At 40.2% G+C, this 26,754-nt stretch overlaps 1 protein-coding gene across 2 annotated transcripts in view; it reads right to left on the reverse strand.

Annotated features, from left to right (window-relative positions):
- Window positions 1-26,754, reverse strand: part of SLC66A2 (solute carrier family 66 member 2) — a gene marked incomplete at both ends in the record, with an annotated part of 61,007 nt that overhangs the window by 19,349 nt on the left and 14,904 nt on the right. Inside the window, one exon of one of the 2 annotated variants that reach the window (XM_080340600.1) lies at window positions 25,675-25,728. The exons of the other annotated variant lie outside the window; for it this stretch is intronic. Within the exon in view, the coding sequence (XP_080196726.1) occupies window positions 25,675-25,728 (54 nt within the window). The remainder of the gene's footprint in view (window positions 1-25,674; window positions 25,729-26,754) is intronic. 2 annotated transcript variants of the gene reach the window in all.

A 26,754-nucleotide genomic window follows, 5' to 3' on the forward strand; every position in this document is an offset into this window, starting at 1 on the left:
CACTTTGCCTGACATCTGCACAACATAAAACAGCAAGAGGCATCACAGAGTAAATCCACACTAATTTTGCCAGCTTCATGAACAATACCAAGCAAAAAACCTGATCCACCATAACAAATCAGATACTATGCAACTGTTAGTAAGAGATATTCTCTGGGACAGAGGCATTTGGGCTTACAATGGGGACAGAAGGAAAGCTAAAGGTGGTGACATTACAGGTCATTTAAAAAAGCAACCTCCATTCTGGAAAATGAGAGAGACTGATGGCTTTTGCGTAAGATGTAACTGCTATTTTTATCAGATTATATCTTTAAACCTTGTTTCTGAGAAGTTCTCACACAGCCTTTAGTTTCTCCACAGATAACTTTAATTCAGAGCTCTAGCATTCCAACATGCTGCATGGAAAACTTGCATTTACTTTGCAGCAAGGGTCATTCAACTTTGATACAGTGTTCAACAGCTACTGTCTCAGACTAACACCTGAAATCCAGCTACTGGTGGCAGCCACAGGCAAGAATACAATGAAGCACACTCTTCCAGTCAGTTCCAGACCTAGACCAGACCCTTTTGGCTGTCAAAAAAGCTATATTGTCATTACACCTCAAATCCTGGACTTGACATCATTAGTTTGGATCTGGCTGCCACACTGCCTTGGGCCCGCAGTACCTTTGGCCTCTGTTTAATAACACTCCCACCTGCTGTCAGGGCTGCCCTGCATACACTGTGATTCTCCTCCTGCATTTTTCACGTGCTCAGGGATCCTTCTAAAAATACCCATCCCTGTACACCAGATCTTAATTTCCCCAAGTTCGGTTTCATAATGGAAATGAAAGAACTAAATCTATGTGGGAGTGTGGAGGTTTGGGAAGTTCATGAAACAAGAAATGTCAATGTTCACGCAGCTACCATGAGGCCAGCTACAAAATCCACAGACCCATGCAAACACTTAAATACACAATTACTCCTGCTACGCCAGCTGTTGACTGAAGTCCATTTCCATACACATAAATATTAACGTCCCTAAACCTAATATTAGGCAGCCAAGAAATCTGGTAATGATGACAATTTACTCATCATCTTTTGTCTGAAACTATTAAGTATTATTTCTATTATAATAATATACACAGATAAGAAAACTATTGTGTGAAACAGGACTTCAGCTGAAGAAGGATAGTTAATTACTAGCACAGGAAAGAAAGTAAGATTCTCTTTTGCTGAAAACTATCGTGATGCTATATAATCTCTAGTTCACTGTACTAAGTTATGAGTAAGTTCTAGTTTCTGCTATAAATTTTGCTTGGTCATGTTTTCCTGAAAGAAAGAGAGGCAAAATGAGGTAACAACTATAACCTTGGTAATAGTCTTATAGAAAAACATCTGAGTTATCTTTAAAACAACCCAACGGATAATCATTAATTGCACTACTTAATAGATGTATTTTCCAAATCTATTTCAGGACACTACACATCACCAAACTCTGTATTACAAATTACTTCCAGGAAGAATTAAAAGAATGACTGAACTAAAAAAAAAAAAAAAAGAAGGTAGAAAACAGCATACCTGACCTTTCATAGGGGTTATAGTTTTTCTGGCCCTTACTTGAACTGTTAAAATGTTTCACCGCATGATTGCTTTTTTTTTAACCAAGGCTGAAGCTTATCTTTTCTGACAAACGGTTTCAAACATTCAGAGGGGGAAAAAAGTCATATACCGATTACTTCAAGGTTTGGAAATAAACTGTGACTCATTTTTCCAAGTGCCCTTCCTCTCAAGGGAGTCCAAACACATTAGTTCTTCAATAGGTGCTATATACTTTTTCAAAGCAAAAATGTTGGTTATGCTGAGTACTGTGACAGGCATATGCAAAACCAGCTTTTAAATGCTCAAACCCAAAAGGGAACTGTTCCTTAAATAATAAAAAAAAAGAGGAGGAGTTATAGTAACAGAACAAAACCCACATGTGTGTGCAGACCAGTCTTGTCCCCCTGCATACAGAGCAATCTGCAGCTGAAGGGACAGGCAGATGTCCCAAGAAGATAGCCAGAGGACACCAACCAATGCCCTGGGCCACATCATCTGAGGTGCAGAACTGAACAAAGCTTTAAATATTATTGCAAACATTTTGAAAAATATAAGTATTACTGCAAACATTTGAAGAAAATTATGACTAATAAAGATGATATTGAGATTTTTGCCCCAAAGTCCCACCCCTCAAACAAACAACACCCTTTTTCTTTAAAAGGACAAAACAAGAAATCTCACTGTACCACAATTTATTTCTGTCAAACGCCTTAAAATCTGTCCAAGTTAAATCTGGATGCATATGTTCCTATTCCCCAAAATGGCAAGGCACTGCTTGCGCAGCTCACTCCATTCACTAGCTCCCCATCCTGCCCAGAGAGAAATTTGTGACATGAATTTGTAACCATACTCCATTGATGTGGTTCAAATGGTAACTCCCAGTCACTAACATCCTGGATTGATCTGAGCTGGCATTACTGCAATGACAGACACTGTATCTTATTACCCATGCCTGAGCTCTTTAATCCACTTAGTGAGTTGCATTTTAAACATGTTAATCCATTGATAGATGAGAGATTTACGTTAGAAAATCCTATTGATGCTGGGGCAAGGAGCAGCTCAACAGGTTCTTTGTGCACTGACTGGAGAAAAGCCTACACAGCTTGAGGGTGAAGAAAGATGAGATTAAAAGACCTCCTCTGGGAGGCACATCACATGTCAGATATGAAAAATGTAAAGCAGGCAGCGACAGCATTGCAAATAACCATGGTTAGTACTAGTCAGGCCAAAATGCAAGTAAAAAATTCAAGATTGTGGTGTGGGATAGATGCCAACTGACACAAAGAAGAGTCCACAGTATCAACTTTCACTTAAGGATGACACAGAGGTCCAAACAGTTACATTATTTTTAGTCAAGAAGCATTTTATACCAAGTCAGCTACCATATTAGTTCCTTTTAGGAAAGTGAAGCAAAGACTTTGACATCCTAAAAATTATTTACCATAGCTCTCAATTTCTCTTGCTAGTTGCACTCCATTTTGTGCCTTGACCTTTCTAATTCAGTACCTAAATCGTTGCACTGCATCCACTTATACTTGCCTTTAGTCATTTGACCCAGTTCCCATTTCTTGTTTGGTTCCTTCTTGCATTTGAGGTTAGTGAAGAGTTTCCAATTTACATTCCCTGGGAGAGTTTGAATTTGAGCCATTTCTATAACTTCACCAAGGAAAAGAACTCTTTCCTTTTTATGAAGGCTAGCAATTTTATTTTATTGTGTTTCTTCCTGCTCCTTATAAATAGCATCAATTCATTGCCACTTGTCCAAATTGCCTCCCATAATCAAACCCTTGACCTCCTGTATGAAAAACACTGCTCACTAATTCATTCTAAGAGCAGGCTGGACAGTCTCTACTCCTGAGTGTGTTTCTAAAGAGGTGCCTGGGTAGTTAATCCTCCTCCCCCAGGGCTGCAGCTAAGTCTTGTGCTTTGGGAGGCTGCTGTTCAAAGAACCTCCAATTTCCAGCATCTAACTCTGGACTGTGGTGCCTGCCCACCTAACCTGACTGTCCTGTCACAGCCTACCCTGCACACCATCAAAGGACTCCAGCCCACACAGTCAGATGTCCAATACCTCCCTTAACAACACCAGAATCCAAACTGAGGGCTTAGATGCTCTGAAAGAGCCTGATAACAGTAATTCAGCCAACCTGGATGAGTTACAAAATGCAGCCACAGCTGGAATTATTCCACGTTATTATCCATGGTCTGTTTACTGTAAAATGAACATGCAGATCAAGGATGCAGGAGCTGGAACCTACAACTCTCTGCCCTGCCTTTGAGTCTTAACCCCTGGGCTACACTGTAGGAGACTCAGGCTCACTTGCTCTTTTGCTCGTTTCAAGAAGCCTGTGCCTCTGCTGTAAAAGGGGTTCGGCTCTGAGCAGCAGGCAAATACGATGACACCCCTGCTCATTGCGGCCTTGCAACAAGAGCAACTCCCTGGACAGCTGGAAGACGCAGACTTGTATCTGCAGGCTGACAAGAGAAGTTAACTCAGACCTCTCATACCTTGAGTGAGTGCTCTAAGCTACACACAGGCAGTGCACTCAGCAGTAGCATCTCAAAATAAATAAATTTTTCCACATCCTCAGAAGAGGATTTGCGAGGCACCTGCCACAGGAGCTGGGAGCCAGGCAGTGACTTCTGAAAAGGAGACTTTCACACTTGCAGTCCTCCAGCTGCAGCAAATCCTCAGACATTTGCCTCAGGCATTATCTGTCTCCCTGGCAATCCCGATTTCAGATGCCTCATCTCAAGACAGCCACAAGACTACAGAGCAGCACACTGGCTCGCACTCCCCAACTTGCTTGCTCATTCTGAGCAGCTTCCAGCCGGCAGGTGAGTTTCTCTGATCCTCAGTTCTGAAACTCCTGCATATCTCGCAGGACACACAGGACATAACTGTGGTGACAAGAGCAGGAAGGCTCAGCATGACTGTTATTGGGTGATCCATAACCTCTCCTTTCTCATCAACTATATATCCAGCTAGGCACTTTCTTCTTTCCTTACAGAAAAAAAGGAAGGAAGCAGCATTAGAGACAGACAGGGAGAACTGATAAAAGAAGTGACAGAAACCTGCAAAATGCTGTCTGAAGCTGGCATTCATTTTACACTCACTTGGACTGAAAAGGAACTATGTTTCACTCATGGTACAAAAGAGAAGAAATGAGAGCTCAGCACCAAAAACTTCTGGCTCTGATCCAAACTGCTTTCCTTCTGAAAAAAAAAAAAAAAGGAATCTACCATCTTGCACAGTCTCTATAAAGATGTTAATTTCACTGTTCTCAGTCTCCATTCCTTCAGGACTGTGACCTAGGAATTTCTGCATCTCTGTGCACTTCTAAGTATCTGCACAGCCCTGTCACCACAGTACCCGAGCATCTCTCCATGTGCGTCAACCTTACAACATTCCCATCTACAGGCTATTGTCACCTGGCTAGTACCCAAACACTGATACTTCTTCCTCTTTAACACGTCTAAGATGGGAACAAAATATTCCAGAGGGTCTTGAACCTTCTGAAAATATCACCCCAGCCAATACTAACCAAATTACTGTCATTTAATGAAACCCATTTTTTAGATTCTTTGGCCTATACAGTTCTTTTCCTTGGCCACATCTAGACTGATGTCAGCAGTTCAATAGAGCCAATCCTCTTAGTATTTGACTCTCCTTAAAGCCCCTGCACAAAGTTCTTTAGTTAACAAAAAGTAACCAGTAGATTTTCATGTGAGAAAGGAAAAATGTAAGATCTTAATTACAGAGAAAAAGGCTGAAAGCTTGACCCAAATAAACCTTGAAGATTCATATGAAGAACCTTTGTTGTTTAAAGCTCACTGGAAGTTTTGGTACTTGATGGAGGACTGTTGAACACGTGAGATTAGAAGCTCAAGTTTGAGGAAACCTCCTCTACATCAACATTATCCATCTCCCTCTGTCACATCCTCTAGTTTGAAGATAAGTACTTCCCTTGGTTTTCTTTGTCTCATTTTAGGTGGTGTCTCCAGCTTCTAAAATCTCTTATGCTGGGTCTCTGTTTTGTCACATTAAGTTCATTAAGTTTTTTCCCCCACCATTAGGATTATTATCCACTCTTCTTCCTCCTTCTCAAAAAATTACACATAAGTGGTCTGAAATTTTTCTGGCACTGTCCCCCTTTGAGGCTTCTCACTCATTTTCTATACTGTCCCCCAGCACAACATACCTTCAAATATCAGCAACTGCTTTGCCCTCCCCCTTTGGGTCCTATGAGGTCCACTCTAACTCCTCACCAAACGGAATCAATGGCAAGGTTAAGAGACACATGCTAATTACAACTACTTTAAAATCACACACAAATGCACTGGTATATGAAAAAAAGCCAGATAATCCACACTCTATCTCAATGCCCTGCCTTTCCCATTAATTTGCTGCTTTCCTGATTTTATGGCCTTTGGTTTAAGAGAAACCTTTGAATACTATGTAGCACAGTGGTCTTGACCAGAGCTAATTAGCAATAACAGCTATACTGGCTATTTTGTGAACCTTAAAGAAAAGCAATTAAAAAGTTACACTTAGGCTGAAATTTTACCCCTGCTGCTAACACCATACAGGACAAGAATGAAAACCTAAAACAGAATATTCATACGCTGTGCACCTCCAGCACAGCTGAGAGCCTTTGCTGTGCTACCCACAGTGTAATTTGCTTTGTACACAGCTTCAGTTTATGGGAGAGAAAAAAACACTTCAGAGAAAAATGCAGTTATATAAATCCACAAAATCAGGTTGACCTTTAACTCATCTTTCCATTGTCTCACAAAAGGATGCAGAATTGTTTACTTCACTTGCACTACACTGTTACCAGCCTCTGTCAAAATTTTAATTTGTGTGTGTGTTTATATATACACCTAAGTATGCTTGCATACACATACATACCTCTTCCTTGCAGTACAACTGGTAATGCTATAAGCATTAAAAAAGCAACATCACAAGAGCAAGCAGGGGAGAACAAAGTTTTTTTGTTGTAATACAGAGGAAGTTTTAGCAAGTATGGTATCTGTGAACAAGCCTCCAACTGCTGGGCTCAGAGACTGCTGGCAAATGCCAGCTGAGCTGGGAAACCCACACAGAGCAGCACAGCTCAGCCCAGCCAGGTCTGCACTTTACTGCAGAACAAGTGTAACCAATTTTGGCTGAGCGAGAAGCAACTCCTTCCCTGCCCCACCCTGAAAAAGCCTGCAGAAGCATACTCTGGACCAGTCTCTTCCAAAGCAAGAACACTTCTTGGAGTTTGCCAGAGGGCACATGCTTTCAAGGTTATCATGCAGGGGGTACACTTGCAACCACCCATCAATTTACCTTGTGTAACATATGCCATCCAAACTCTGTTTTCTTCCCAGTTCCAGCTGAGAAAATACCAGGTGTGTACTGCTGAGCAGGCCAGTAAGATTAGGAGAAGAAAAAAGACAACCACCACCATAGATACATGCCAATATTGCTACTAGGGCAAGACACTTAAGCCTAGATACATCTAAATTAATGTAGCTGTAGGAATGTATTTCCTCTGTGAAGATTGGCCTCCTCAGTAACATTGCTACTGAAATTATCTACTGCCTTACTGCCGCTTCTGCCTGTTCAGTAGAGAAGATGTCTCTCCTCTTTCTATTCCAATTGTAAGGAACATTTAACGAAGAACTGTTGTTTTTACATAACTGAAGACCTGGCACCTGACCCCAGCAGGAGAGGAAGGACCAAGAGACACTGGACTATGAGTTCTTAATGTAATACACAGTCTCTTCCCGGAATATGTACTGACACCTGTATACATACCGATACCTGTATTGAAAAGTTAATTTAGGGGGAAGTGTAGCCAAAGTCCCAGGAATCCATATGTTAAATAGATTGATAAGGGGAAGGGTATTGTGTGCGTCAAGATAGTCTGTAAACCCTGAAGTACCCAACCAATAGGGAATAGGGGAGGGAATACCAGCCAGGATTTTGGGGAGATATAAGCAGGGGCTTTTTGCCCTATTAGTTGCCTATCTTTAGGTAGAACACCCAGTCTTGCAAAATCGTTATTAAAATATGCTTTGCTGAGAGATCCTGCCTGGGCTTATGATATTTGCAAAATAATTGTTTCCTACACAATATATTGACTGTTCTTCTTAGTCACTGCCTCCATGAGGTTGTCTCAACAGCTGGCAAAAGCAGCTATTAGCTGACTTACAAGATGACTGAGGAAGGAGAACAGCCTAGTAACTAAGCAGATCATGGGGCAAGGAAAGCCACTGGAATGAGGTAGCTGTGGCCCAAAGCAGTTAGTGCTACAGAAAACAAGCTATGTATTTCAAAGGTGGAAAGAAAGCAGTATAAATGGCTTTAGAAACCACGTGCAACAGAGAGCATGGATGTCAGGATGGCGTCCTCCTCTCAAGGTACAGCGCAGGAGTGAAATGGGAAGCCCAGGGAGCACCACTGCAGAGTTTTTATGACTCTGGGCAGCCAAGGCTTTCACTACAAACACTCCAGATTCTGCTCACCTCCTACGCCAAGAGCATCAAAAAGCCCAAACCAAGTCAAGCTAAAGAAATAAATCCCCCAACCCCTCCCCTGCAAGCACAGCTCTGAAGTAAAGCCTTTGCTCCCAACCGCGCTAATGATGGGGGCAGCAGATTAGAGCCAAGCTCGCTCTTCTTTTGGCTAGATACGCCTTCGAAGCTATGCTAACTATAGAGACTTCTTTTTCTGACAGCAAGCTAAGCAGGGATGATGAGAATGTCACAGTAAGAAGAACATGTAGTACCCAGTTACTATTTTTACAATCGTTTAAACAATATTTTACACTATCTTCAGCATGGTTTATCTAAGCTCTCACCCACAGCTCTACCAGACAGTACACAAAGGCCTCCAGACAAAGGACTAAAGCAGAGTTAAGTTCAGCACTGCAGAGCAGGCAACCCTGACTCCAAGTTCTTCTAGCTGGAGATGTAAATTCTATGAAAACAGTTTAATTTATTTTTAATAGTACTGAAACTTAATCCTTTAAGTCTCAGAAAAAATCAACGCTATTAGAAACAATATGCACCTATCATACTCCTCCTCATTCAATTAAAGACATGAATAAAAGTTCTTCTAAATATTACAAAATGAAGCTGTGCATCAGCCCAGATGCAGGCTGCCTCACATACCACCGTGCCAGGGATTACAATGCCAGGTTGCACATATAACACAGCAAGTTATTCCCAAAAACTCTGAAGTAACTGTCAGGTAATATTTCACCCTCTCTTTTTGAGCTGCAGATCTCTGAGGAAAATGCTGAATAGCCAGTAACTTGCCTAAAGATAAATGATTTCTCTCTTTTTCAGCCTCCTCTGAGCTTGATGCACCTGAGACCTTATGTCCTCTACTGTGAAGGCCCCACAAAAAGAAAGCATTTGTGATTTTTTTTCAGATACTGAAGTCAGTCACACATACACACAAAGCTAAATACTCTTCCTAAAAATATAAACTCCTCTTCTCATTTAAGATTTTTTGAGAGAAAGTTTAATCCTTGTTTCCTAGGTAACCCACCACCATCCAAGACAAATTCTAGCCCACCAAGCTGCCCTACTAATTTAGCAACCAAACAGAATAATGCCTTATATAGCTGCCTCCTTTGCTAAAATAATGTCATGTGGCATGCTAAACATCTCTAGGCAATTGCCTCAGTTAACCTCAGAATGCTGCATTTTAGTATCAATAGTTTAACGATTCAAAATCATAACAAGCATATAGGAAACTCTAGGAAGCTTTCTGCCCTTTTTTTCACTTGGCTCTCTCCTCTGCCCAGTCCCTGCTACACACACAAAAACATTTGAAGTGTGATGGATGCACCCGACCCCTTAACCAAACCAGTGGTAGTTTGGTACAGGCTCTCAAGGAGGTAAAGGCATGAGCCACAGCAGGGCCATGAACTCCTCTAGTTCCAATCTCGTCTCTGAAAATCCACAAAGGAGCAGAGTGACACAGTAAGCATCGATGCATGTCGGCTTGGGACACCAATCATGCGATTAATGCATCAATTCCATCACACGTGATTTGACTATGAGTCAATCACTTTATTCCACAAATATGAGAGCCTGGGTGAGCTACTGTAAGCTCTCCCTGCTCAGCAGCATGACTACATAGCAGTGACCTGCCCCTGAGCTGGGACACCCCTCAAGGGTGCTCCTCGAGGCATAGAGACCTTTTGGCAGCAGCAGATCTTTGGTAAGAAACTGATACCATGCTGAATTAACACTAATGAAACATTACTAATCAAAGTAGCTACTCAGTATTAATTATTATAAAATTTGTATGGATAATTCCACTGGACATAAACTGCTGTCCAAGTCTGAGACTAAGCTGGGACCTAGACGCACTTAGGCTCCATAAGCAGTTTAGAAAGCAAGGGGGCCCACTCTGAACCTTGTGACTCAACAGGGGCGTCATCCTCACCCTTCTGAACCTCTGGTCCCCCTACAAATCATTCTAACTTGATTCTAATTCAGTTTTCCTTTGTATGTCTCTTCCACACAGTAATTAATAAGGTGAACCTTGGTAAACCACTGTTAAACTCAGTTAATTTCCAGCAAATTTATTGAACTCTATCAAATTATTATTATATCTCAATAAAACATATTGCTGCTTCTCTCTTTTGAGTGCATTCCACTCATTCACAACATGTTTTCTTTAATCATCTGAATGGCTTTACAAATATGTTAATATCCCAAAATTACTACACAAACTAAGTCTATTTGATAGGGTTTCCTTTCAAATATCTATCGTACTTAATAATAGGGTAGGCTGGTGAACAAAAATCCCGTTTTGAAAAAAAAATAATTGTATTTCTGGATTTTTTTTCTATACCGGAGCAAAAGCAAGACTTTGGAAAATGTGAGGGAGGATGAAGGGAGAAGCAAACATACAGATGAGATTTGGGAAAGAAATCAAATTTTTAAACATCTCTGATTTGAATTAAGGACCTCCCACCTAGCTGTTCCCATGTCCTAAGAGAGCACACAGTCATGAGGCTATCGCCCAGTCAGGTCAAGAAGTGTAAATCCTGCCCTTTCCAGATGAACAAATTTGACCAAACAAATTCATTGAAATAATGTTTACAAGTCTGCACAGATCTGAATTACTGTATACAGTGACTGAACAGGAGGAATTTCCACACTAATTACTTCATTGCACTAGCAGGAAGAATTTACAGAGAGGGGAATCAGTGCAGTTTCACTTGAGTGCTTGCAGATTGCCTCACTCATGACAGCACATGTAACTGAAGGAGCCAAGCAAGAGGGAGTTGCTCTGAAACACAAATTTCCCCTTCAACTTCCCAGACATTTAGTTTGATCCCTGCCTTGATGTGGGTAGTGGCTGGTATGCAAGATGCACTTCTGAATACCACAGTTTCTGAACACCTTGTGTCTGCAGCTTAATGCTCCATAGTCAACATATCTTCAACATCTGGAAAGAAGGTAATGGTAGTAGATTTAAGTCAAGTTGCTCTGTCATTAAGAGTTTGGTGGTGACACAGATGTGCGTTCACAAATTGTTCACATTTCCCAGCAGTTTAAGCCCCTCTCATCCCCCTCAGGCTACAGCAAGACAACTGTTTAGCGGTTTTTCATTGAAGTGACAAAATGTGGGCTTTTGGTTTGGTTTGGTTTTGGTTTTTTGTTGTTGTTTCTGGTTTTTGTTAAGACTTTACAGGGAAAATAATTGGGAAAAAAAAAAAAAAAAAAAACAAAACCAACAAGCCTGTATTTTAAGCCAGATCTGTTCATTTATTCGGTTCAAAACATAATCCCACAAACCAATCTGTCAGTACAACTGACAGGACAAGAATGAGTGGGGAGGGGAAAAAGAAAACAGAGCATCAGAAATATCTTAGGCTGGCATTGGTGCCAAACATTCTGGCACCAGCCACTGCTGGAGGAAAGAGACTTTGGATGTTATGCCCCCTTATAATTAGTTTTAAAAAGGTTAACAACAACAACAAAAAATTACACCAAAACAGGCAGAAGACAGTGCACTGCCAGTGCTCACCAGTGAGATAACTTTGCCACCACAGGACACGGTTCTTTTTTTCCTGGCCAGGTGATACCGGGATTTGCCCTCTATTGCTGTGTCCCCCTACACATCCCACACTCAGGAGTGCAGGGGATGCCGAGAACGATGACAGCATAACCATAAGCAATGAGCTGCCTAACAATAGTACTATCCACAAATTCCTCATTAAACTTCTGTGTTCTTCTGTGAAGAAACAGTAAATTTCTTCAAAGACTGAGCAGTTCTTTTGACTTCTACTGTACACAGAAATTTAATGAGGAACTTGTGGATAAGACTATTTTAAGCCATTTCGATATTAAGTTTGCTCTGTTCCCTGAGTGGAGTTTCTTTTTCTTCTACTATAACCTACTCCCAACAGGGGGTGAAGAAGGACACCAGGGAGTAAATAGCGTCTCTGAAGATACAGTAAAAAATTTAGGGCAAAAGACATTTTCTGAAATAACTGTTCCTGATTTTTACATGCCAAAAGGTGCAAAGACAAGAAAGGTCGGCAGTGTAAAACCTCAGCGTAACCAAGGGGTTATTCAAAGTTTTTGGTAGTTTGTATTAATGGATAAAAAAACGGAGGTGAGAGGAAGTAGGGAATTTCAAGATGAGCAACTGTTTTTTTTTCAAAGACTATATAAACTGAAGATAAGAAAGGGAAAAAAATTACCTAGCAACAACTGCAGAGTCTGTGACATTTACAAAGCAACCTACTGAAAAGTCAATTTAAGTAAGGAGGAAATTGCAAAAAATTTATTGTCACAAATATAAAGATAGATTTCAAATTTTAAAGATTAACTATGCACACATGCACACACAAAAAATGCAGCAAACTTGCAAAGGCTACTGAAGTGTGTATAAAACCCAAAGCACTCAATGTATTTCTGAAACAGCTGTACTGGTCCCGATTTTGATATGAAAAAAAATCCTGAAACTCATATACCTTAAGCGAGGAAACAGCGGTGTTCTGAATATTTAAAATGTGTATCTCCCAAGTTCTCATCAAGCTTTTGAGTTGCAGTGAGTAACAGTAAAAAAGACAGCATTAAGCAGCTATTAAAAATAAAAAAAATGTTTCCCTGAAATACTCAGGATCTGTCTTCCTTTCACTAGTTTCTATGTCTCCATGGAATCATCCAGGATGAACAAGACCCATTTTTTTAAAATGTACAATGCAAGTAAAAATAAATCTGCCAGAACTGAATTCTGGGGTTTGGATTTTTTTCCCCTACCCATGGGAGGGAACACAGGATCCTGATGCAGTAGATGTAATGCATACTGATCACAGAGCAAAGAGAAAGTAGGGCACATAATAAATGCATATGAAAGGAGACGTTCATAACTTCAGGAACAATGGTGGTAGAGTTCCCTTCACAAGGAGGGAAACATGCTGATTACCAGCAATCTGAGCATCTGGAGGGAGACAGTACACCTTGACCCTCAACATGAATTCATGATTCACCTCAAAATTGCACCTTTTCTGCTGTTGATTCCAGAGGACACAGGAAGCACCTTCTCATGAACAGCTATGTTACATCCTTTCTTCCCCAACCTTGCTCAATGTTGTATCATCTCTTCATGGAGAAAGAGACTGCATATAATTATTTTAGTAACAAGATAAAATTTTGAAGATAAAAACATTTACTCTGAAAAATAAAACAAATAAAAACTTTAAAATCTGATTATGCACACTTCTAATGAGGCCTATGTTTGCCAGTCTATTAATATCATTTAAATCATTGAGCATCTGCTGCATAGCTTTAAGAAGTCAAATATTAAATCTAAAGAATTAGTGGCTGATGCACTGGAACCAGAGCTTAGAAAGCTTTGTCTGCTTCTGCAAGGACAATTTTTTAGTTTTTCAGTTTAGCTTAATAAAAATATCTCATTTATTCAAATAAGAAACTGATTGGGAGCTGAGTAACACCTTTTTTCTGTGGCTTTGCATAGCGACTGAGAGCATAAAAGAATGACAGGACAGAATAAAAAAATACAGTAAAAGAATTTTACTAAAAAACTATCTAAAAACAACCCTGCTTTTTTTTTTTTCCTTAAAGCATGTTTCCACAAAATGGACATTCAGTACAAACACTGCAGTTTAATTACATATTTTAAATTTAAATAGGTTATTCCACATTTCTATTTGAAAACAATTTTCAACCAAAACAGCTCAATATAAGTTACAAGTAAAAGCAATGTAATACATGGCCATTTAATGTACTTCTAACATGATAAAAATGTAACTCGGATGGATCACATTATTAAGCTGTATCATTACTGAAATGTATAGGTATTACCTTTTCTTCATCAGCACCAAAACTTACTTCAGCATGATGACTATATTGCTATACACATGACCATGTGAACCAAGGTTTCTTTAGTAAAGTAAATGAAAGATATAAAATAATTTATTTTATTTCCATATTTCTTGCTTGGTAATTTAAATCATTATTTGCAAAGGCAGCTCTAAACCCAAACACCTTCACAAAGAAAGAGGAAAAACATCTTTTACAATATAAGACTTCCTCATAACAGCTTCAATGAACTGGAGTCTTTGGAAGTCAAAGGGAGATGGCTTGGGCCTTAAAGCAGGGACAACTGTAGGACAAGACCTGAAGTGAATCCAGGAACTGATATGGCTTGCAAAAAATACTTCCACTTTAAAGCTGTCTCTGCCTTGATGAGATGTACTATACAACCCTCCAGCAGCCCAGGCTGCAATCTGGAACGTGGCCAGCGCTGCTGAACACTCTGCACTGCCACACCACTAAATAAATAATTTGTCCCAATATCTAATGTAATTACCTCTTCTGAAATAATCTATTCAGGGTGCATGCAACAGTACCAAGTGTGGAAGGGGGGATCAGAAGGAGGAGAAGATGATGTACTGCCTATGTTTGAAAGCTGACTATGATATCTCAATGAAGATAAGAGTATGGGCACAGGAAAAAATATACTTAAAACACAAAGTTGAGAAGAAACTAATTTCTTGCATTGTCAAAAGTACAACATAGCAGAAGTGTTTCATTATTAACTTCTACCTGTAAGCCAAGTCTGTGCTACTGCAGCATTCTCATCAGCCCTCACACTAAATGCCACAGTCTGTGCTGTTTTCCATAACAATGCCCTTCTACCCAACACACAGGAACAGCACAGACAAAAAATTCATAGACAAATTTCTTCAGCATTTGTAAGTTGTTTTTTGGGCACGTGTTAACTGCCAAACATCAGGAGCAATGATTTGGCATTCACACTAGAGGAGTGTTTGTTTTGGCTTTTGCTCTTCAGCATGCCTTGGGCCTGCAGGTTCATAAAAAATGACTCAAAAATCCAAACATAAATAAAGGAAACTGTGAACTTACTGTCACAAAAGAAAATTAGTAAGTAAAACCTAGCAAGGCAGAGGGATGTTTTGCATGATGCAGTGCTGATCTCACCACCACAGAGAGCAGTATCCATCTCACCAGACTGGAGAGATCCACTAGCCTGAGGCAGGGATTCAAGCTCTTTGCAGTGAATGGAGACTGGTCTGCCTTCAGCTTCTGTGGACAACTGGGGAACAAGGGTAGAACCAGATGCCAGGCCTTTTGCTTTTATGGGAAATACTGAGATTTCAGGTGTTTCTCCATTCCAAGTCAGGAGGAAATCATGCTCTTTCAGATATAGATACATTCTTTCAGATACATATACATTCACATATAGACACATTCTTTCAGATACACATACATTCAAAGACCAGGAACCTCTTTCTCCTGCCTGCAGCCTGGCATCCCAGGGGGTCACCAGAGCTGCTTGGCTTAGACTGATACACCCCCACCTCGTTCTCATATCCCGCCTGAGTGCTGTGACACCGGCCCACGGCTCATGTAACTGGACTGTTCCAGCACTGGCCTTCGCAAGGCTAAAAGCATCCAGGGGCAGAAGCAGACACAAACTAAACAGGGGGTGAAGGCAAAACAGCACCAATCATGTGCATCCTTTTTGGGATTCCAACAGGGGATCAAGAACATAAGGGAACACAGGAGCACTTAAGCCCCCTGCCCTGATTCATCCTTGCTCAGCACTCCCCTGAGATACAGAGCCCTTCGGTTCCACTACTGACTTTTCCTGCTCCAGAGCAGGGACAGAAAATTGAATTTCTTGTGTCATCTCCCAGAAGCAAAGAGCCCAGGGAGACTGGCCTACTGGAGTGTAGCAAACATCTTTCTCACTTGAAATGTCCATCTAAGGTTTGAAAACCCTTTTCCAAGAAATGTATCTTTGGTGCATCACTGCTTGCAAAGTGGGAGTGTGGAGTAGGGGAGAAGGTGAGGAACTTTCAATTAGATAAAGCTATCTCTAACTGTTTTCAGTCAAGGATGATCAGTGTAATGCATCACAGGTTAAAAGCATGACATTTGTGTCTAAATAGAAGAGATTTTATTTTCTTTTCCCTTGATACAGCAATGGAAATGGAAAAGCACTGATATTTCAGTCTTGTTAACATGTCATTAGTTATAAATAAGAACTTCAAAAACATAGCCTTATTAAATATATTCCCTATTTCTAGCTTAATTGAAACTAGTCACTTCATATTCCCTTCCTAGCCACTTCATAAAAGGTGGCTAAATAAAACATAGAGGACATAAAACCTAGTGAAAAAATAAATCAGGCTGAATGCAACAATCAGGTTGTACCTTGAGCATCACCTCCACAGAAGTTCATAGAGCATATTATGCCAACTCAGACATTCTACCATCATACCAGCATCTTGTAACACCATTTTAATTGTGACCAAGTAAGAGCTGCCACCCAGCTCAGCACTTCTAAGTATTAGACTCTGGATCACTTCATTGTGCACTCCTCTCACTCCGTATACTGCAGTGGGTACAGTTATCTCAGCATTTTCAGCAGACTAAGACAAACTGTAAACAGAAGCAAAAGCCCTAAACAAACAATGCCCATGGGGCCTCAACATATAAAAGGAGCAACTTTCCAGAGTGACAACATGTCTGTCTTTCATACAGAGCCCATGTACAAGAGGCAGCAGCAGAAACTGAGGAAGATATCCTCCCATCTCCTGTACAGGATATAACTCTTCATATGTTGACTCTGATGATGTGTTCAGGTGTTGAACTGTTGACTCTACACCACTTATGTAAATGTAAAGATAACATCCTTTAAAAATACATGAAATCTACAAAATGTGGATATGCCTGGATTTATAATAAGATCCTAAAAATGTGCTGCAGTCAGAGTTTCTTTTCCCTTGCAAGCTGTCTAGACAACCCATTATATCCAAGCAGTCAGCACTGGGCAACAGCACTTCTTTAAGCACATACCATGTCATCCAGTGTTACAAACTACTTAGGAAAAAAAAAAGTGAACTATCAATGTATCTGTACTAACAACTAAAATCACCTCAGCTTCAAAGTTTATTCTGAAGTCTGTGGGGAGTTGAGCTACCCTTTAAATGTTTCATTACTTATACTTTTTGCACTGAACTGGCAACTTGGCCATCATCTAGAAAATTATTGTTTCTCTTCTCACCTGTTTTGCTTATAGAAACTGAAAGACATCAGACAAGCAGCAAAGCAGGATATCACAATGAAAAGTAGATAACTAATTCTCACCACAGCTCTAAACTTACCTATTGCCTTCTTGCATTAATAACGCTATACTGCACTTTCACTGGTAGGGTCTGCCCTCTACAGTTCCTGAGCCTAACTAGCAAAGTTGAGGGACTGAAGACATACCCACGGAACAGGAAGGTATGAGTTTGGGAGCACCTAAACTGATGGATTTATGTAAGTTATTGGACACGGATGGGAAGTATTTGAGGGTGTTGAGGGTGCGGGCTGATGCCTTTGCAAGGTTTCTCTCTCATCTCTGAAAGGTGATGGTGATTGAGAAAGGTTCTCTATGACTGGGGGCAGGAGAAGAAAATTAAAAAGAAAAAAACCAACACATCTAAGGATCTACAAAATGACAGGCCAGTCAGCCTGACCTCATCCCTGGGATGGTTATTTAAGAAGTCCTCATGGAAGTCATTTCAAAGCACATGAAGGACAAGAAGGCAACTAGGAACAGCCAGCACGGATTCACCAAGGGCAAACTGCACCTGACCAACCTGACCACCTTCTATTATGAGAGAACTGGCTTTAAGGACAAGAGGAGAACAGTGGATCGTAGTATCATAGAATGCCCTGAGTTGGAAGGGACCCACAAGGATCATCGAGTCCAGCTCCTGTCCCTGCATATGACAGCCCCACAGTTCACATCACGTGTCTGAGGATGTTGTCCAGTCTCTTCTTGAACACTGTCAGGCTTGGGGCCGTGACACCTCCCTGGGGAGCCTGTTCCAGTGCTCCATCACCCTCTGGGGGAAGAACCTTTTCCTAATGCCCAACCTAAACCTCCCCTGGCACATCTTCCTGCCATTCCCTCGGGTTCTGTCATATTGTTTACAGTGCCTTTAGCAAAGCTGTTGACAGTCTCCTACATTATCTTTATTAGCAAAATATCAACTGGTAAGTGGACAATAAAAAGGGTAGAAAATATGCTGGGTCATCAGGCTCAAATAATTTTTTCCTCTCAAAGACAAAATATACAATTTATGACGTTACGAGGCAGCCCATAGCGATCAATACTAGGGCACATCTTTTATTAACAACCTGAAAGATGCTAAGTTCACTAATTATACCAGATTAGGATAAATGTATGATAAACTGAGTAAGAGTGCTGCTGTTCAAAGGGATCTGAGTCTGAAGATGACGGCTTACAGAAATACCATGAAGTTTGGGGTTATCACACAGCTGAAAAGGAGTAACCCCACACCCCAGTATGGGTGCAGGGTGCTGACTCCCTAGAGAGCAGCTGTGTACTCATGCAAGGTGCCTCACAGACAATTTGAGCACCAGTCAGCAGCATGTCCCCATGGCAAAGGCAGCAGGTCACTTACTGGGCTGTACAGTTCAGCGAATATGTGACCAGCAGATAGAGGGAAGTGTTTATTCCCCTCTATTCAACACCTACAAGACTGTACCTGGAGTAATGGGTTCAGTTTTGGGTTCCCAAGTACAAAAAAAAACAAAAACAAAAACAAAAACATCGACCTACTGAAATGAAACCAGTGGTGGGCCACAAATGTGAGCAAAGGGCTAAGGTATGTGGTGTACATGAAGAGGCTGAGAGAACCAAGTTTGTTCAGCTTTAAATGAAGGCTTCTTGCTTCCTACGGCTATCTAAGGGGAGAGTGTAGAGAAGATGGTGGCAGGGTCTTCTTGAATACACATAGTGACAAGACAGAAGGAAACAGACATGAGTTACAACAAGTGAAATTCCAATGAGATGGAAGAAAAACTATCACCATGAGGATGGTCAGACACTGGCACCAGTACCAGAGAGGTTGTGGAACCTCAGTCTTCGAAGATACAACTCACTTGGACATGGCCATGAGCAACCTCATCTAATTGGACCCACTTCAAGCAGGTAAACGGACCAAATAACCTCAGAGGTCCCTTCAAAGCAAAATTATTCTGTGACCTTGTTTAAAGAACAAATCTCACCACTTAGATATAGATGTGACCAAGTATACAATGGCATGTGGCAAACTGAAGCAGCAGCTTTGCTGTATACGTGTTCCCTGATCTGCAGGATAGGCAGACAAATAGACTGTATTTGATCATTTAGATGTTTTATCACTGATGTTATTAAAGCAACTAATTATTCTGGCTCCCACCACGAAGGAAAAGATATTTTCAAAATCTCTTTTTATTTCTACACTTAGGATCGCAGCCCTGAAAGCAAGATCAGGCTCCTCACTCAGATTCCAGTTGAGTGTCTCAGCAAGCAAGATTTGGAAACCCCAGAGCACCCTCATGTGGCTAGATATTGCTATGAGCTCTTCTTCCCCAAGTCAAAATACACGGAGCACAAACAAAACTCACATTTATTCACAGGTTTATTTTCCCACCACACCACTGGCTAGAAGTGGTATTTGTGCCAAAAGTAGCATTTCTGCTGCTGCACAGTTCTTCCAACAGAACCTGTTTAAGTCGTCTTCTTTCCCTGCCCACTCTTTTTTTTTTTTTTTTCTTTTTTTTTAAATTAAGAGAGACTGAGAGAACAACAGCTGCCCTGCTCCTGCCCAGCTCCCCCAACCACTGCCATGTGCATTTCACACTGCATGGCAAAGGCAAGTCTTCCCCGCTGTACAGCCCTCAGTCGCTTCACCAAACCTGCTCTACCCTCTGCTTGTCCATTCCCATCCTCCTTGTAGCTGCTAGGCTTTCACAATAGGCATGAGCCCTTCAGCTGCTACCCTCAACCTGACAGATAATTTTAAACACAACCACTGTGAACTGCATTAGAAGTACATCAAAAGAAGGGCCTGCTTCCATTTTCATGCTGAAGACACTCAAAAGCAGTAGCAAGGCTGGTGCAAAAGGCCCCTAAGTCAGATCTGAACATACTGCTCTACCAAATAGTATCTTACTGAATCCATTTGGACTCGGGGATTTTACAAGGCTCTGGCTGGCTGCTTTCCCTACTGCCTGTAAGCTGAAAACTTAAAGGGAGTTAAATAATAATCTTAAAATGCAGTAGCCCCCAAAACATAACACCATCCTCCAAGTTCCCTGCGCTAGTCACTAGTGAACACATGTAACACCTACTTCTCAACTCCCTGTTTTAGAGATAGAGCAGATGTATATTGTTTGATTACCACCAATGACAAGAGCCAGAAGAATTAACATACATGATGAAAAACATGACAAAGCTAATACAGCTGACAAAATTAAGAACATCGTGTATTTCTGACTATTATAGAAGTATTCTTCATCAGATAATAAAATATATAACCTACTCCAAAACTTAGTAGTAAAAGAACAAAAGGGCTATTTTTTCAAGTTGCACGTGGTGGCCTCACAGTAAAATGTGGGCAAAATATTGTATTTAGAATCCTACAGTAGCTTGGATTGGAACAGCCCTCTGCAGGACATCTAGTCCAGTCTCCTGTTCAAAGCTAACCTGTTAACATTTACAGGTTATTGAAAATTATAGACACTATAGAACTGTTTGCTTTGTTGCATGCTAAAAATACTTCCTGACGTGCAACTCACCCATCTGCATTCCATGGTGGGTGTTTATCCCACTCTCAGTGACCTGACAGGTGGTAACTATTCTTCTCATTTAACTGGTCTAACTGATAAACAAGTTAAACTTGGAGAAAAGTAGATTCCAAACTGAAAAGAGCTTGAAGCTCATTGCTCCTTTTTCAGACCTGCACAAGAGTTTGCACAGCTGAAAACATCTTTCCCTAAGTATTCGGTTAAAGGACATTACCTCTCTGCCTATCAGTCTCAGTCTCATCTTAAAAGAAGATAAAATATGTAAGTTCCAACCCAAAGTCTGCATTCAGCAGGAACCTGTTCAACCATCGTTGTGCTAACCAAAATTCTGGAAATGGGATTAAGTGGTACCATCCAAACAAGACCTCCTTCCTCCCTGAATTATGTTACCTGCACAAAGAGAACAGCAGGTCAGCAGTCAAAAGAGCTGTCTACCTGGCAAACACATGTCATTTCACTTTCAGATAACAGTCAGACCCAGTAAGAAGTCCACATGAACTCTGCTGACTAACAATACAAGACTGCAACTTTCCCAAAAATGGATGGACATTTGCCTGCCGATGGGAAGTAGTGAATGAATTCCTGATTTTGCTTTGACTGTACACGCAGCTTTTGCTTTACTTATCTCAACCCATGAGTTATCTCACTTTCACCCTTTGGATTCTCCCCTCCGTCGCTCTGTGGGGGAGTGAGCAGCTGTGTGGGGCTGAGCTGCGTACCAGGGTGAGCCCACAACAGAGGTATGTCCTTCCCTGTGGCTTTACTACAGCTACTGATGTTATGTCTGCAGTGCATCAATGAAGCAATAAATCTGAAATAGCTTGAGACTTGGAAGCTGTTGCCTCATACCTTATGTATCACTCATGAAGGTAATATCAATCTCTCCCCCTTCTATTGCCAAGTTCATCCATGTCTCCCAGGAAAAGAAACAGCCGGTGATCACATTTAGCTTTCCGCATCTCACCACTCGCCTCTCACGTATAAACCTGCTGCATGTCATGCATTCCCAGAGAGACCTGCCCATCTGGATCCCTCACCACAGCATCTGTAAGTCTGTGGACACATTTATCATAAGTCGCCCTTGCAGCTGTGCAGGGAATTCAACAACTAGAGAGCACAGTGTAAAAGTCACATACTTTCAATGAAACCAAAGTGCTGCCCACAACCAGCCAAGGGAAACTGTATCTCTGCTCTGTCTTCAGCTTTGCTCAGCATGTCAAGGCCTGGACAGAGAAGTACACTGTGCACATTATTTACAGAGCACCTGTGGAAAATCACAGTGCACACCTGCATACTAGCAAGCCAGATGCCCCTGCTGAACCCAAACAGATGAAACATTCTGAACAGAGGGAGTCAGAGACAATTAAATCAAGTTTACATCCTTCATGGCACATGTAATCTATTACTGCTGTTCCAGAGTATGCCAACACTTAATTTATCACAAGCCAACTGATGCCCTGAGTTAAGATTGAGAAAAAAAGAAGAGGTGAAAGTATGAGTTATTTACCAGGCTGTCACACTGCCAGTGGAAACTATGTAGCAGATGACTCCATCTGCTTAATTCACATTACTATTTTCACTTCATTATTATGCAGATACTAACTCTGTGAAGTTAACTACACAGACATTTTATGTTTTTTCCCCTTAAAAAAAGCAGTTTTAAATATTTTTGCAACAGGTGTTTAGTGAATGCAAGTTTTTGTCATTTTATTACTAATGTTTTAAAACTTAATGTTACTTGGCTAACTTCTTTAGGCTAAAAGCAAGGTTCACTGATATGGCAAGTTTTAAAACCAACTTCAGAGGGACTGTGGGAGGAAGGTCCTTGTGATCTACCAAAGGTCCCCTTGAAAATGTTTAAACATCTACTTGAGAGGAAAAAAAACCTTAAAAAAAAAAAAAAATCAATGAAGTCACATTGACTTTGAGACTTGCCTATCACACCAATGAGACCACCCTAAACAACTTCAAAAGACACTGGCTCTTCCAAGCTATGCCTTGTTTAGTGTTTTCTTATTTCTGCCCCAACAATCTCCAAGACTCACAGGGCTCAAAATATGTATACAGGAAATTTGTATTTTAGTGTAACAGATTAAGACATTTATCCACATTTATTCTAAAACACCTTATCAAGGAAGAAAAAGAAAAAAAGGAAAAAAAAAAACACACCCAAAACCACAAACATCACTCAACTGCAGGTTTGCTCAGCCTCAGCAGTAGCCATCAAATACTAGCAGGCACTAGGTAGAACTAGATACTTGCATTAAAAAATGAAGGGAATATGGCATTATTCCTTCGTATCTAGAGCTACTTAACCCTTTTTAATTCTTCTTTTGCATAGAAAAGGAAATGAATAATTTTATTTCTGTGTATAATCAGGAAACCCTACAATCTGGGGCCCACGTTACTGTAGATTATTTTACACAGATGAGTGAAACTGCAGCAACCTTCCCCCACACTCTCAAACTCTGCTCAGCACTGACCACTAGAAAGTCCATTTTCAGAGTCATGTGCCAGATAAAGGCTTTTGCAGATAACATGTGGAAAAACAGTGGCATTAAGTGGTATGTTGGATTACTGACAATAAAACATACCTAAAAGCAAACCCAGGGAGCACAACAGGAGTTCAGTTCCTATTTAAAGAGAGGCAAACAAATGCCTCAGTATTTATCTAACAAGTTCACCTGAAATTAATTAGTAGACCAGCACATTTTTCACATTAATGGTTCAACAGTTCTGCATCAAAATAGTGTTCATGGATTGTCAATCTTCAATTACAAACATAATATACAGAGCATTTACTATGTAACTGGAAAGAGAAAGTAATACAAAGGTTTCGGAAGCCTAACAACATATTTGAGAACATTTTAAACACCACTCAAATGAACGGGCAATGAATAAGGCTATATTTTTCTTCTTCTTTAATCAAATCTCATCGAAAGACATTGCAAGAACGCACTGCCACATGAAAGCACAGCAAATACTTCCCTTGCCCAACCTCTAAGGGAGCTTTCCCCAGCTTCCAGTGCAGCAAAACAGTGCTGCAGGACACAGTTCAGCTAAGCCCTCTGTAAACTGAAATATGACTTATGCTGTGACATAAAACACCATGCACCCCACTCATTAAACCACCAGGACATACTTCTGCATGTACAAACACCTCCAAACATTCCTGATTTGTTTACACCAGTAAGAATTATCACATTTCAACAGACTTGCCTACTCCAGTCTTTAAACTCTAAGACTGTCCTGTTCCTTAGTGATAATTCAGTTCATACCATTTTGCTAAGCAATTCCAAAATGAACTTCAAGTAACATTTATTAACCAAATGTCTCAGACTTAAATCAGTTGGATTAAGAGGTATAGTGCTTTTTTTCTACAAACCTCATTTGTTTAAGCTATCAAACTACCAAGCAAATTACTTTTTAACAAAAAAAAAGACAAGAAAAAATCTGAAATGAGTAAAAGGTCACATTAAGTTACTTATTTTTTTGTTTAACCACCTGAAGCATCTTTAAATAATCCACTCAATAATAACCAGGAACACAGACAGCTGTTCCTAGCTCTGACACTGTAAATAAAGCACAGCTGAATACTAGTAAAAGACAACAGGAACACAGGTACAAGGAAGGCAGGACTGCTTAAAGTTTACATTCCATTGGTTAGTGTTGCGAGCCAGGGAGAATGAATACAAACTAGAACAAAATACAAACAGAAAAACAAAATAGTTTAATACCAAGTCCAGAAAAAAAAAATGTTTTGAAAACATAAAAGGAAAAGGTGCTTTGCAAAATTCTGGTATCAGACCAAAACAGGTAAGTTTCCCAAACCATGCATTTTTCCCCTAAATCTGAACGGGGAGATCCAGAAGAGGAATCATTCAAAGAAAGTCTATTTAACCTTAACAGGAATGGTCCTATGGCTTCAAGAATGCACTCAGGTTAATAGTACTCTTCGGTAGTTTAAATAACTGTGTGTATTGACAAGCATAGAAGTAGAGACTCTTCTTTGGCATCAGTAATATTCTTTTTTACCATGTACCTTGATGTACCTTGTACAGTTGATGCCTTACTAACTCAAGAATTGCAACAGAACATAACTAGTATCAATGTGAGATTCTGAATATGTTCAATTAAAATGAGTCTAAAAGTTGACTTGAAGGAACTTGTGTCTCTAATCAGTTAAATTTCTTTAATGCAATATCCCAACTAATTTAAAATAAAATTACCATGATTTGACTAAAACTGTCTTTCCAAAATACTAAGAGTTGAAAATACTGAAAAGCTGGTTTGCACCTAATATTTCCTCTTCCATCGGCAAATTAAAGAATGGATTCCAACTCTGAAACTGAAGACTGGAAGCTCTCACCTTAAGTGTTACTAATCCCCAAATAACAATTTTGAGGCTTCTTTGATGAAAGAAAGGAACAAGCCAAAAATTTCACAAGGATGCAGGCATTATGCTTGAACATCAAGTGTTGTGGGAAATTTCTTATCTAGCATTCTGAACAATGTTGAAAGGCACTCCTGTATTTTTCATAGTTTCTTCCACAGTCAGGGCTAGAAGAGGAGGAATATGAGTCTGAAGAGATGGATTGCTGTACCATGAAATATTTTGCTTGTCTAGCTTGGGGAAGGAAAAAGGAAGATATCATTGAGATACACAATGCAGTGAATTCAATTGTTTTCAAAAAAATTATTTCTGAAACAGAGATGAAAGCATCTTTTCCTCTATGAAAGTTAAAATTGGGGAAGGGAAAATTAAAAAAAATTGCACCAGGTTTTAGTATGTCAAGAAAAGGTAACACAAACATTCTCTATAGAAATGATCATGCAATCATTTCTAAAAATGGTTACAAAAAGTAGCAAAGCATGAAATATGTAGTTGAGAAAACAACTTCATACAGAATGGGTTTGTATAGTACATACCCAGATAGGATCTCTTGGGAGGTGCTTTGATTTCTTCATCCTTACTATCTGCAGCTACATAAAAAACAGTTGAGGAGAAAAAAAAGGGAGGGAAAGACAAACAGACTCGTATGATTAAATGCAACAGTACGTCTCTTAGTTACAGTTTAATCAGTTAGTACCTTTTGCTTATAAAAAATAATAGCCAAAACATGCCAGAAATTTTAGTCTCCATGCTTTCTAGAAGGCTCACACCCCATGATGTTAAGATGGAGTTGAGCAGTAGAAAGTCCCAGAACAGTCTCAATGCACAATCTGACAGCCATGTACCTAAGGGGAGAAAATTAAAACTTAAAAACAGTGAAACAGAAAGCTTAACTCTTACTTTATATACTTTTCATGATCAGAGAAAACAAGTTGTTACCTTAGCAACACTGAGTGTTTAGATATATGTGTATAATCAGCTAAGACAATACAGTTGCCTTTGCCTCCTGCAGAAAATGCTGTTCTAAAACAGTTTCAAAAAGCCAGAGCTTAAGCCAATCGTGCTGGTAAGGGCAGAGTAGACCCCATTTGCAACCATTACGCATGAAGAATTTTTTTACTCTAGCCTACCTCACCCAGTTGAAAATCACATATTACACAAGATTGCTTTCCAGTGCCAAAAACAGAGCTCTTCAAGGGACCAGAGTGCTATAATGAGATACAAGTTACAAAGCAGGTTAAGACAACCAGCAGTTGGAAGGAAGACAAAATGGGATGAATGACCAGAGGAAATCTTCTTCATGTAAAAAACCCAAGAGCCCGTGTTCTACTTAAGGAGCCTGGGCTGTACTGTAATAAGAAGAGAGGTCTAAGAGCCCATTTTTAACAAATGCTGTCCACCGGATTTCATTGTAGTTCATACACTCATGGTGTTCAAAATCTGCCACATTGCCTTGGGCATAATTGACAATGAATCTTTGTTGGAGAGAGGTGGAAGGCTTATTTGGGGAAAGAAAAAGAGGGTTCCTCATAGAGTGTCTGTTGCTCCAAGAATATGAAGAGACTGCTCTGGCCTGCCAACATTTTCAAGAGTGACCACATGTTTTTAGCTGCCTG

Source organism: Nesoenas mayeri (genome assembly GCF_963082525.1).
Source record: "Nesoenas mayeri genome assembly, chromosome: 2".
Taxonomy (NCBI): domain Eukaryota; kingdom Metazoa; phylum Chordata; class Aves; order Columbiformes; family Columbidae; genus Nesoenas; species Nesoenas mayeri.